The following is a 14,526-nucleotide window of genomic DNA, read 5'->3' on the forward strand; positions in this document are numbered from 1 at the left end:
TCACCAAATTCCAGACACATTTCACTATGTTTTTACCTTACATTTGTTATCCTCAGTATCAGTGGAGGTTGCTGGTCTTTGAATCAGGGTAAGCTCATTTCAGGCCCACTTATTATGACATAAATTCTGCAAACGAACAACTAGAACAAGGACACGTTTGTGTTTACACATTTGTGTACAACTGAAATGCTGTAATGGAGTTTTATTTATTTACAGTGTATATGTACAAGCGAAAATGGGCGATATCCATGCAGGACTGAGACAAAAAAAAGCTCAGCTGGCATGTTTCTGTAATGCTGTCAATCAAAAAATTGGTTCCACCTTTCAAACAGTTCCCTCCAGTCATCATGCAGAAGCCCGACGTCAGCTATGGGAATCACCTTAGACAATCTGTCACCCGCGATGAAGAGCTGAATCTGAACAAGTATGAATTGTGTTAAAAAAAATCTGATGTAATAATGTATACCAACATACCTGTGAACAAAAAAAATCCTGGTTCTGTATCGTGGGCGTAGTAGTTCCCGCTTTAAGCAGAGCAGCGAGTTCAGGAGGATCGAGCAATTGTCCAACAACAGTTTCTGTGACCTAATTGCACTGTCAGCACCCTACAGGACTGCAGTGTCACTATCTTAAACATCTTGGTAACACTGCACTTTCAGTTAATAATGAAGCATTTGCTCAATAGCGTACCCTTACAGAGAGGATAAGGAAACGGTAACTGCAGAGAATGGGAAACGGAAGAGGAGCACAATGGTGTGCACTGTAAATATCTGGCAGAAAGTGACAATTCAAACGCAGTGTATGTTTTTACACGGTAACAAAAAAAAACCAACTTGGAGAACACTTGAATTAGAGAAAACAGAACAAAATACAATGTAGTAGAATCCTTTTTTGTCTACAACTGCAGTAAACATTCTACATTGCGACATAACTGCTATGAGACATTTTTGCACACTGTGGCTACAAGGACATGAATTCTTGCCCGTTTTCACGAATCAATATTTTTGATTTTTTACTCCGACAACAACTGCTCCAACCTAGAGGCACAAACGAATCAATTTTACTTCACTTCACTTTACAACCTCACTTTGTGTCACTGCTATTTTCCATAAGTCCATTCTTACTTAGTGTCACTGGTGATATAGAGCAAAGCGTATAAAATATCATACATCTGTAAAGCCTGACAGAGCTCATTTAGCCTCACGCCTGTTATCTGCAAAGTTATTTAATGCAAACTGTTAACACTTTGGAAAACTGTCCTGCATGAATGGTGGGCCACATGAAAGATTAATGACACTGAACTGTTAAACAAAGAGTATTAATGGAACGTGTCTTTATGTCTCAGTGTAAGGTGCATTTAGTGACGATGATATTAGAAGAAGTAGGGCTGAGCGAATGAATTAATATCTAATTGTGATTATTTTGACTGAAATTGTGCTATGATCTGCGTTATTTTAGGGAATGAGGGAATTAATTTTATCATCAATTATCATTGTTATTGTTTTCATTGAAAGAAGTATTTAAAATGGTTTCTCTGTGCGTGCAGATCTGTCTAAAACAAAGATGTTTTCTTCTGTCCCTGGACATCTTTCTGTGCTGCTTCGATTAAAATGTGGTTTCACCCATTTTCTCCCACTTGGTCAAATGAAGAATTACTTTAAAATCATTAAGATGTTTTTGACTTGACAGACTTTGGTGTCGACTTATTTATTTCAATCCTAGCGTCCTCTGTTGTTGTGGGAATGAGACATGTATCTCAGATCCACTGTCTGATGATCCAATAACACATTTAACTCTCATCACATTAATTGTTCAACCATAAGTCATTGTTGTCACAAATATTTGGACGTGAAACATCATCTAAACTGTAGATATTTATTGTCATTGTCCGTGTCTTGGATGATACAAAACGTAAACTAGAAAAGCACTCGGAGAGTGCAGACCTCTGCCAAGGCAGCTCAGTGCCTACAAAACACACCCTGCCGGCGTGCCTGGGTCAGACGGCGAGTGTTGTAACCAGTGATAACATTATGGTCAGACAGCGAGTGTTGTAACCAGTGATAACGTTATGGTCAGACAGCGAGTGTTGCAACCAGTGATAACGTTATGGTCAGACAGCAAGTGTTGTAACCAGTGATAACGTTATGGTCAGACAGCAAGTGTTGTAACCAGTGATAACGTTATGGTCAGACAGCGAGTGTTGTAACCAGTGATAACGTTATGGTCAGACAGCGAGTGTTGTAACCAGTGATAACATTATGGTCAGACAGCGAGTGTTGTAACCAGTGATAAAGTTATGGTCAGACAGCAAGTGTTGTAACCAGTGATAAAGTTATGGTCAGACAGCGAGTGTCGTAACCAGTGATAACGTTATGGTCCGACAGCGAGTTGTAACCAGTGATAACGTTATGGTCAGACAGCAAGTGTTGTAACCAGTGATAACGTTATGGTCAGACAGCGAGTTGTAACAAGTGATAACGTTATGGTCAGACAGCGAGTGCTGTAACCAGTGATAGCATCTACGGCTCACTCCCAAAATGTAATCACTTGTTCCTGGTCCCACATTTCCTGTAAATGTCATCCAAATCTGTGCATGACTTTTCGAGTTATGTTGCTAACTAACAGACAAACAAACTCCGGCGAAAAACATAAGCCCCTTGGCGGAGGTATTGACTCTATAATATAGTATTTACTACTTTCCAGAAGTCACGTTAAATGTGCAATTAAAAATAAAATAAATTCTGATGAGGCGATACTAAAAAAATGTGTAAGATTCACACGTTTATATTGGTAAACCTGCCGTTGCTACACCACAGATCTATTTGAATAAATCCTGGAGGGATGCGGCGTCTTGTTACAGTCTGTTCCCAGGTTTACGCATCCTTCCGTCTTTGGGGAATGTTGGTGTGTTTTGTGCTGTACTCCCTATAAACTCTACATTTAGATTGGTTGTCATTTTGCCGCCCTGTCACGATAAAGTATTGTAGCCTTGAAGGGTTCCTGCAGAGACATTACCATCACTTTCTGTTTGTAATCTCTGAAACCTTGAAAACAGGGTTGATGTGGGTCAAATGAAGGAGTAGAGACAGTGGTCTCCTCCTTTACTCCTGGCATTAAAACTTGATTTGGTTTTCTGTGATCGGATTTGACATGTCAACACTAACCTTCCATTTACTAAGGTAAGATTTATGGTTAATCAGGATAGTCATTTTCATTATCACTTAACTAGAATTTGGACTCAGCCATTTAATGAGACGAGCATCTCATAACCTTAGGGCACAAAATGGATTTTCAGTATCTGTAAGTCTGAGTCCAGCTCTGAGACCATTTTTCATGTGCATGTTAAAGTTATTAAACGTGTTTTTTGCCTTTTAATTAGAGGTTTACTGCGGTTAACACGAGCGGTTGACAGCTCGAGCTATTTTGTCTTCGTTTGGTTGTTTGCCTTAACTCCATTCTGCAGTTACAAACGCAAACTACAACACATTAAATTGTATTTTGTCCTTGTGGATGCCACAGTTCGGAGCTTATCAGTTGCGGGTTATTGTAACCTTTAAGTAACAGTTAAGCGCTGCCTGTAAAGAAATTCTGTTTTTGTCTGCCCCGAGACGTCAGTGTCCTCAAGAAAAAGCCTGTCGTATGAAAAGGTGTTTTGCTTTGATAAGTGTTCTGTACAGTAGAGGGAATAGAGTCTGAATCAAAATTAACAACCCTTTTATGATAGCATCACAACGCTGCTGTGGGATTTCACGGAGTCAGTGTTTGTGTGATGGCTTTTTTTTTTTTTTTTTTGCCACAATGCTGCTCATGAGATACAGTAATGATAAAATTATCAGTGTTAAATGTTACAGTAACTCGACAAAATCGAGCAACAAGTCAGCGTGTGACATAGATTCACTAGATTTTTAGGTATGGTGTTGATTGACAGACTTTTATTTTAATCCACTGCTTCAGAGAAGCTGGAGAAAATTAAAGCACATTCAAATTGCAGGTAGAAGAGAAAAAAGCTGATCATGTCGGTATTTTTTTACATTAATAATTCATTATTTCTGCTATATCATTATACTTTGAAGATTTGCCGTACATGTACGGGTACTGTATATGCAGTAATATCTAATGCAGTAATAGCATGGATAAAAAGCTGCATATTGTATATAAGTAGCAATATAGATATTTTTTAATAGAGATATTCAGTTTTGAAAGAAACATGTTTTTGTCACCCGTCATTTAAAGGCCATACAGCTTGTTAGAGTCGTGCCAAAAGAGCGCTGTAGATTGTATGGATTGATTTCTGTTTGCCTTATCATGAAGGTTGTGTAGCCGCGGCTCTGAGAGCAAACACAGTTTGTCAACGTTCGTTTGTCCCTTGTTAGAATTTACAATAATCATGATATTTGCGTTGTTGATTTCCTCCGTGGAGGCCATCTGGGCGTCACTTTAGGCTTTACACATTTAATGAGGTTTGTTGACGTTTCTATTAGCGCAGTCTGCTCCTGTATGTCGTGATCAAGATGTGGGAGAATCTAGGTCATTTTGTCACCTTATGCAAATCTTTATCGGGAGGGTTTTGGACCTCAACTGATTTCATTACACTGCTGGGAGAAGGGTTCTTTTATACAGTATGATCTGCATGTAAATGATTCCAGACACTTGAACGTCTCATGTCAAAATCAGTGTCATAAGAGATGGCTTCTACACTGTGATTACCAGGTCTACATGATGGTAATCCCTCGAAAATCCTGGAAACTACTCACAGTGAAAAATTTGACTTTCAGAATGTTAGATGTAGATGAAGTTATTGACAGAGAGTATGCGTAAAACAGTGTTTCCTACAGAAAAATCATGACCAATTGACTGAATTGTGTTTTTATTTTCAAGGCCACATGCATTACCGCGTGTGACACAGTTTTAGTGGCAGAAGAAGATGCTTGGCTCAGCTGTTGTATATTTGTATGACACAAGTCAAGTCAAATTATTGATATAGCCCCAAAATCATAAACACAATTTGGCTTTACACAGCAAATTACACCCTCTGGCCTTAGACCCTCACAAAAAACTCCACAAAAAAATGGACAAACCTCAGGAAGAGCCACAGAAGAGGGATCTCTCACTTCCAGGATAGACATGCAGTATGTGTCACATGTACAGAAACAAGCAAAGAAAACATCAAATATATACAAAGAGCAGAAACACATAAGATACAGAATGTGACAGAATCTGTAACAGAAGCTAATAGAGAGAAGACAAATGAATCAACTTCCAGTCCTTTAAATTCTGTAGACTTTGGGATACATAACAAAGAGCTGTTTAAAACTGGCATTAAACTCAACCAGTGCAGTGTCCGTAGGAAGTATCGCAATGTATGATAAAGAACGTAAAGGTGCAACCTCATTAGGCACAACGCAAATGTTTTAATTTTCGGTTAGCATTAGCGTAGCTAGCTGTTTTGTGACAGTCAGTCACTGGCATTAGCCCTACGCTAATGCTAATCATAGCCTCGCTAGCTTACCTTTGGAAACAGGTTCGCCAAGTTAGCCGCAAACTAGTAGCATGCTAATGCTAAATAAATATGTGCTCGTGTATCGGTGAATGGACACAATCGTCGTTTCAGTGTAACACCGTGTTCTGCGGTGAACCTTGTGAAAATGTCCCAGCCACCGTGAGGACAGCCTCTTCACTTCCACCTCCCGGCTCCAGACAGCGCAGCTGCTGCTGATGAGCCGCTGCCTACTTGATGTAGCGTGATAAATCAGCGAAAGTGCAGCGTGATAAATCAGAGAAAATTAAAAATCGGGCCATGCTCAACCCATATCCAAAGTCGAGATATGCCTGTCACAAACAGGCAGCCACAACTTGCTTTATCGATAGATATGCAGATTGACATTTATCATGTGCAATAAAACGTTTGTCCCTCATGCTTTCTGAAATACAAAAGTAGAATGGATCACCTATTTTGTTGTGAAATGCTTTTGGAGTAAATATTAACACATTTGATTCAGTGTGAATAATATGATCTGCTTGCAAAAACAGTAGCCAGTGCTGTTTAATTAATGTTTAGGCTGGAGAAAACTGAGACAGTCATCTTAAAGTCTTAAAAAAAAAACAGAAATATTTGAAAGCAAAGATGATTAGCTTTAACACTGACAGAGTGTCTCTCTGCCGCTCTCTTCAAAGTTGAATCCCTTTCTGAAAAGCTCACTAGGTGAACATTAAATCTCCTCTGCTTGTCAGGCACACGCCAAACAACCACTCATCGCCTTCTTTTAATGTCTCTGGAGCTCACAGGACACAGTCTTCTGACAGACTCAAAGCCCAGTCATCCCTAGCTGTCATTAAAGCATAAACCACTACCTGAGGCTTTAATCCTCCTATCAGCCAAGACCTGGACTTCCCCAATAGCACAGCTCACTAACCTGCCAGTTAGTGCCTCAGGACATCTGCAAATCTTGACTGGCCCCAGTGCACCGCACTAAAGGGCGGCCGCCATGCACTTTTTACAAAGTGTAAGCTGACAATTTGTTTTATTTTATTTCTGTGGTGTTACAGTTTCCAAAATGTCAATATTTTCACACTTCCCGTAAATAATAAAACACATAAAACCACAGTTTGTACAAGTTGCTCTGACATTTTTTTTTCGTTTTTGCTACGACATCGTTCCATCCTTGCTGCTTTTATTTAACCTATCTCGTCTCGTCACCGCTGCCAGATTTATGTGTTTATTTTTTTCTCATTTTCTCGTTTTCTCAAAAAAAGTCTTCACACTGAACCAACCCCACGACTCTTGAGGCAGTTAATCAGATTTCGCACAGCTTCCTGTGAAGCCACAAAAGGCTTCATATAACTTCCCACATAATATGCAAGAGTAACCCTGCCTGTTCTCCTCAGGACCTGTAAACCCACTTTGATGTGTGAAATCGGTGGAATTCCCCTGACATGAAAAGAGGAATAGTAAATATGTGCAAATACAAAACATAATAGGACTGAGAAACCAATTCACCAGTTTCACAGTACATTTAGAGCATAATAAACCGCTCTAAATACAGATTGGCAATCCTGTCGTACAAATCAGACTGGAACTGAGTTTAATGATTGTGTGTGTGTGTGTGTGTGTTTACTGTGTTTTACAGGACCGATCTATAGTTTAGATGTAAGTTTTTGCTGTGAGCATTTAAAGTCTTGTATTTATTGGACTGCTGGCCTGTCAATCATCAACATATTCACATTCAAGTAGCTGATAAACTGATAAATAATTATCAAAGCAGTTTGTTTGGTTAAACAACCAAAATGATTGATGCAGAAGTTATACTACATGATGGAAAATTCTCCAAATTCTAAATATAATCACAAATATAACGTGGAAATCTGCTCACAGTGCCTGAGTAAACTTCAGAAGTTGGATGTAAAATCATTGTGGACATAGCCTTTTCTCCCTCTCTGTGTGTCGCCACAGCGGATGATTCGCATATTTGATTTGACGAATGCCCTTCCTGACGCGACCCTATCGGGGCTGGGGACCAGTGTACACTGGAGTACACTGGAAATTAATCTTTTTTTATATTCTCAAGGCCACAGAACATATCAATTGTGACATTTTGCGCAAGATGAGGTTGTTTTGCATTACTAGAAAACTATAGTTTGCATATTGACATGTTAAATCTCACCCTGCACAAAAGCTCTCAATTAAATGTTTGTCATTTCCGCTTTCAGGAACACAAATAAGTGGATTAGTTCACCCATTTTACCACAGAATATTTGCTCAATATCCAAAATGTGTTGTTCATAATTGTTGCATTCGCAACACCCTTCCGTCTACTATCTGCATAGTTATCAGTGTTGAGACTGCAGGGGGCACATAACATCATTTCAAACCTCATTTAACACTGAATCGTGCCCCTTTCTGAAATCCAAATTGCTCGCCGTGGAGCAGTACAGTGGCTCCAGACATTCATTAGCTTAATGAAAACAGGCCACTCTTCTCCTACCACCCAGCGAGCACATTCTTGACTTTGCTGCAGCCACCATCTGCTCCCATGCTCCCTGCCGGCTGTAGGAGAGACCTGTCAAAGCGATCCATGTGACAAAAGGTGTCCACAAAAGGTGCCTTAATCATTCACATCAGAGGACAGGCAAGGACAGTGGATCTGGATTCCATTCTCCGTGTCCTTGGTGCCTCCTAAGATGTAGCATTTACCCATGACGTTAATCATGTGCATGGAATAAGCTGAGTGTGCTTGTGCAGGAGTTGAGTTGCAGCAGCCACACAGCTGGCAGTGAAGTTATGAGCTGCTCAGCCGTACGCAGTGGGAGAGGCTGTTTTGTGAAAAGGTTAATATCATTTTAGGGTTGGCCAGAGTATGCTGTGGTGGTTGGCTGACCACCTGTTCAGCACTGGAGGTGGTCTTTTATCAGCTCATCCAACACCGAATGTCCATCAGTTGAAGGTCGTATCCAAAAGTCAGTGAACGAGACCGGGTATATAGGTAGCCACTAGCCAGTATGGGTTTGAATCAAATAACAAAAGGTTAAGCACTTCATTTCAACTAAATTGTTTTTTAAATATGTAAAATTACTGCTATTAGTGTTCAAAACAGGTAGTGCCACCCAATTTCAAATTATTGGACAGAGCTCTTTTTGCTTTTTGCCAAATAGTTCGAAAAGACAGACATTTTTCTGCTGTCTGTTTTATTTCTATGAAGAGCAACTCTCTCTGATTAGTTTTCCATGGAGCTTGCATGTTCTCTATGTGTGTGCATGAAGATTTGGGGATTAGGCAAATTGGACCATATGTGTGAGTTTGAATGAGAGAGTGAATGGCTGCTTGCCTGGACTTGTGAATTGTCCAGGGTCTACCTCACCTTTTCGCCCTATGCCCTATGGCACCAGAGCCCCCTGCGATCCTCATGTGGAGGATAAAACGGTAGAAGATGAATAAATGAATGCATGCTTAGGTTTGGTGAAGAAACATACAGTAGAGTACAATATGTAGCTGCAGCTCGTTCTATTCGACTAACTCTTCTGGCAAGTCCCACAGGTATAATTATCGGGTGTGTGGTGGTAGATGGTGCAACAGGCCACAATACACCAACATTATCATTTTAAGATGGACACATCTACACTCTTAGAAATAAGGGTTCCTCTACAAGGGCTGAGGTTCTACCTGGAACCATTTGCTTCTGAAAAACTCTTTCCCGAAGAAAGAGCTTTTCAATGGTTCTTGGTAACACTAATGGTTCCAGTAAGAACCATTTTGATCCAGAGAACCTTTTAAAACCCCTTTCCTGAATAAAGGGTTTTAAAAGGGTTCTTGGTGGAACCAAAAGGGTTCCAGGTGGAACCTTTATAAAAAGGTTCTATGAGGACAAGCCAAATAACCTTATATGGTTCTACTTAGCACTTTTATTTCTAAGAGCGTATGGGCAATATAGTGTCGGAAAATGACGACAGTTCCAGTCTAAAACTAGCTAAGATACTTTCTTTGATAAGATTCATTTATTTTCCTCGTTTCTTCAAAAACAATCCATCCGACTACAGTTATGAGTTTCACCTCTCGCATTAATCGCTGTTAATCTCTGCAGAGTTGTGTCTGCTACAACCTAAAGCCACTTTTCCTCAATATGAACACTGACTGATGCACAGTGTGCAGGAAATGATAGTCAAAGCCCGGAGGCTTGAATCTGAGAGTTTGTCATTTGGATAGTATTACTTAATTTCCCACTGGGAAGAAACTCATTATTTCTGACTTTATCTCAGCTCTGACCTCTTAAATAGTCTCAGGAACATTATTGGTTTGAGCCTACGTCCCCTTTCTTTCTTTTTTTTGTTTTCCTGGCAGGACATGCATGTTCCTAAACACCAACAGGAGACAGGATTTGCCAAGGCACAGTTCATGTAAAAGGATGGATGGTTACGTTTTGCCCGATCTCAGATGAGATGAGAGTCCTATTCACTTTTAATGTGCATGTACATAGAGAGCACAACTATATTGATTTATTGCAGGGCCACATTACAGCCTTTTCTCACATGATGAATGGTAAATGGAATGTGAGATTGTATTGATAATAGATGACTAATGGCCAGTAAAGTAAATATATCCTATGGGTAACCTTTTCTCCTTTGGATCAAATTATTTTTACAGCCAAGACATTAAGAGAGTGAGGGACTGCTTCGGGAAAAAACACGTTTGGACCTATGACTCAGCTTTTTCATTATTTGTCCTCTTTTTTCACAAACTATTATTCTGAAAGCACTGACTCGTGGTCTCCTTCTCTCTGCCCTTTGTCACAGTTTAATTTTGTTGGGAAGCTGCTGGGACCACGGGGAAATTCCATGAAGCGGTTGCAGGAGGAAACTGGAGTGAAGATGTCCATCCTCGGCAAAGGGTCCATGAGGGATAAAGACAAGGTGAGACAGATATTGATTTGTGTTGGCCCTGGATATTCAAAAAGAAAATTTTTTCCAAAGTAGAGAAGCTGAAGTTCCAACAGCGTAGAAGAATACCTGAACAAATAACACCCATGCTTGACGGAGATAAACGACAACCCGGGTAAAATTAATCGTTTTTAACCCGACAAACATAAGCAGCAGAAAACGGAAATGGTTTTTCAGTCTGTAGCTTAATAGCATATTGTGAAATAGTCAATTATGAACACAGAGCACTGAATCTCGTTGCCGAAGTCATTTATCCTGCTGACTTGTGGTCCCCTGGAGCCAAACTTATCCGAGCATGTACGCAGACAGCCTGCTGGATGTGGTGTTCGCGCTCAAAGCAGGTCTCACTGTGCTGCTATAGAGTTACATTGCTATTATCACTGTACCATCTGATTCAGACATCAAGACGTGACAAAAGACTCTGTGTTGAAGCTGCGGCTGAATTTCAATACTTTAAAAACCATGTTGAGGAGAAAACACTGCACAAGCTATTACTGCTACTTTAAAACACATCAGTGTGGTTTTTAGTTGTCATGTGTAACATATACCGGGATTTTTGGCATCGCTGCCAAAGTGCAACTCTTCCTGCTGACAGCGGTTGACAGCACTGACACAAATCACATTTTTAGGCGTGTATTTCATTCCGAGATACTTTAAGTTTTTTTTTTCAAAAAAGTCAGCTCACTGTCAAAGTGCATCAGCGTAAATGGATCATTTCTTGAATTTCAAAAAATCATTTAAATTATTCCTTAAGAGGTTTGCAAATATTCTCAACGGATCCTTGTTCAGGGCGATGCCGACTGTTATGATGGTAAATTTCAAGTCATTCCGAGATACTTTTTGTTTTTTTGAAGAAAGTCAGCTCACTGTCAAAGTGCATCAGGGCAAATGGATCATTTCCTGAATTTCAAAAATTCATAAAAATTATTCCTTAAGATGTTTCCAAATATTTTCAATTGATCCTTGTTCAGGGTGATGCCGACTATTACGATGGTAAATTCCAAGTCATTCCGAGATACTTTTTGTTTTTGAGATCTCACTGTCAAAGTGGATTAGGGAAAATGAGAGAAACTTAATTCTAAAAAATTGGCTTCCCACCATTAACCCTTAGTGCTCACGTGGCACGGATCTGTGCCGCAGGCGCACCCATGATAATGTGCCATATTATCTTGGGGTGCAATATCACATATTCAGGCTTAAAAAGTGATATAAAGTAGCAATAGTTGTGCAGAAGTTCCAAAAATACACTGTTTCTCTTTTCTTTTTGTTAATAAAATGTAAACAATTTGAGTACTTTTTGATCAGGAATGCTTTCATATATATATATATATATATATTTCATCAGATTGCCTAGGTTGTGCTGAAAAGAACGATATATAAGACACCAACAAAACATTGGTGGAATACGCAGGGATTTCCAGAGAAAGACTGAGAGGATCAATACCTTAATGAGGAAGTGAGCCGAAGCTCATGATCCCATGCTGCTCCCTCATGTCGTCAAACTAGCTTTTTGTTATTCTTTTGATTGAGAGAGAGAGAGAGAGAGAGAGAGAGAGAGAGAGAGAGAGAGAGAGAGAGAGAGAGAGAGCGGGAAACCAAGCGGCAGAAATAACATACTGTGCGTTGTTAAAGTTATAAAAAGTTATTAAAGTGCTGCATTAACTTCTCTGCAGTAGTTGAACAATTTAAAATGAAGTAAAGACATGTTAAAATGTCAAGAACAGTGAACCAGTTTAGTTTAGTTACATGCATACATGCCAGTCATGTCAGTCAGTGGGAGACACGCACACACACACACACACACACACACACACACACACACACACACACACACACACACACACACACACACACACACGCACACACACACACACACACACAGACAGGCTGTGTGCTGCTATGTAGCGATTGGATTTAACTCTGTGTTTTCAGTCTGTGTGCCGGATGTTTTTGAATAAAGGCTGGCTGCCGTTCAAAGCGACCAGTCACGCGGCAGTGTGGCACAGAGATACTGTAGCGCGAGTCCCGTTTCGAGCAAAAGCACATTAACATCACACATATCTGCCACGCCAGGCACCACAGTTGCTCAGAGGGGTGCATCAATGCAGCGTTGAGGTGGTATTGCAGCACATGCACACATAATAGACCACATGGTCAATATAATATAAGTATTAGCCCGTTTGAAACTATGCTGAGTCACAGCGCAGCTAAATCACCGAGTCCTCATTTCACCTCTCCATGTCTAGACTTCAGACGAGTCAAAGCAAACACTGTGAGGTTGAGAGGGGAAATCTTATTTCTGAGTTCCCAAAGTTACAGCAATGCAAACACAATATTGATTGACCAAACAAGCTGGCATACTGTAGCCATGGCGACTGATCTACAGCTCTCTCTCTCTCTCTGCTGAAGAACAATCTCTCAAACATTTCAATGAGGAGGGTTTGAAATGACTCACACACCGGAATTTTTTCCTTAAAACTGGCTTTTCTTCCGCCGAGGAAAGAGAGCAGTTCAATGACGCAGGGACACGTGTTTGAATCGCTGGTTAAGAGCGAGTAGCACTGACTCTCGTCTCTGAATGAAGGTGTCCTTGAACACGATGCTCAACAACTGCACCCAACTGCTGCAGTGCAGAGTGAACGGTTCTCGAAAAAAAAAAAAAAAAAAAATCCGAGAATGTTTTCTTAAGTGTCTGAATATTCTCTAAAATTGTTCAGTCACTGCAGCAACTGCGTTTGTAAGTGCACGCAGAACGGGTCCACTCCCCTCCGCCTGCCGTCACTTCCGATATTCGCTTGCGGTCGTTCGAGTTCAACGGGCGGATGTCACTTATGCATCAGGAGCTGCTGCATAGTTGTGAAGGAAATGTGAAAAAAATCAAAAATGACAACCTCATAGTAGTGCAACGCAAATAGGGTGTCGGGTGAAATCACTTAGCACGGTGACACATCCTCTGTGTGCAGTGAGTGTTTGTACAAACTGTCATGGCAATGATGGCCTCGTCCTATTTAATTGTCGCCCGTAAGCACCCGAGTGGAGTGCTGGCATCATTAAGGTTAAGTACACCTGCGTTTTTTTTTTTTTTTGCTGCTGTGGCGAGTTGAAACGTCTTCTGTGGGGAAAAAAAAAAAGATTTGTTACATTGCTGCATTAATTTAACACCTCTTCCAATGACAGTTATCGTGGAAACTCTCGCCGCTCATGTCACCCGCATGTCGTGGATCATATTTCACACTTCTTAATTTATAAAAGAAGAATATTCAACAGAATCCCCACTGACGGATAAGAAAGCCATGCTCGATCATTTATTACTCACATCGGTTTTTTTTTCTTTTTTCTTCTGTAGTTGTCAGATGAGGTGTTTTTTTTCATAATAACTTATTCCCCGTGCAAGTGAGGCTTCACGCTACTTTAAAAACATGTTTTTTTTTTGGAAAAGTATACTTCTGGAGATGAATGCTCAAGTGTCTCTTTGTCTTTAAACTATATAAATGTATCTGTAGGTTGCACTCGGAATGTTAAAGAGACACTTCAGGTTATGTGAACAACAGAGATGGAGTTTCGTGTCGCTCGCATCAAAGCCTCTTCAGTCTCGAACATAAATATTTCATCTTTCCAGATGTAGATTTTGAAATCAAACGCGTTGCATTGCTGCAGTGATATGGATTTGTTTTTGTTCCCTGGATGATGAATCGCAGAGTCTCTGCTAAGAGGTTTGACATTTTTGCATTTTAGTAAAAACGTCTTTTGGATAAATCACAAAAACACAGTGAAATAAACAATGAGCAAATGCTTAATTAGACTACAATAGTGTGTAAATAGTGTAGTTAGACATTAGACATTAGAGGGCTGCTTTTCATTTGACATAAATCCTTAATTTGCTCTTTTTTTTTTAGGAGGAAGAATTACGGAAAAGCGGGGAGGCCAAATATGCCCATCTGAGTAACGATCTTCACGTTTTAATTGAAGTCTTTGCTCCACCTGGAGAGGCCTATTCCCGCATGAGTCACGCCTTGGAAGAGATTAAAAAATTCCTTGTTCCAGTAAGTATGCGACTTTCGTTTCTGTCATACTGTAATGTGGATGTTTTCTGCAGAC

General features: G+C 40.2%; 1 protein-coding gene across 1 annotated transcript in view; it reads left to right on the forward strand.

Moving 5' to 3' along the window:
* The window catches only part of khdrbs2 (KH domain containing, RNA binding, signal transduction associated 2), a gene marked incomplete at both ends in the record, with an annotated part of 60,542 nt that overhangs the window by 16,636 nt on the left and 29,380 nt on the right, over positions 1-14,526 (forward strand). The window contains 2 exons of the mRNA XM_083898105.1: positions 10,285-10,401; positions 14,325-14,471. Of these exons, the coding sequence (XP_083754231.1) occupies positions 10,285-10,401; positions 14,325-14,471 (264 nt within the window). The remainder of the gene's footprint in view (positions 1-10,284; positions 10,402-14,324; positions 14,472-14,526) is intronic.

Source organism: Microchirus variegatus (assembly GCF_963457635.1).
Source record: "Microchirus variegatus genome assembly, chromosome: 11".
Taxonomy (NCBI): domain Eukaryota; kingdom Metazoa; phylum Chordata; class Actinopteri; order Pleuronectiformes; family Soleidae; genus Microchirus; species Microchirus variegatus.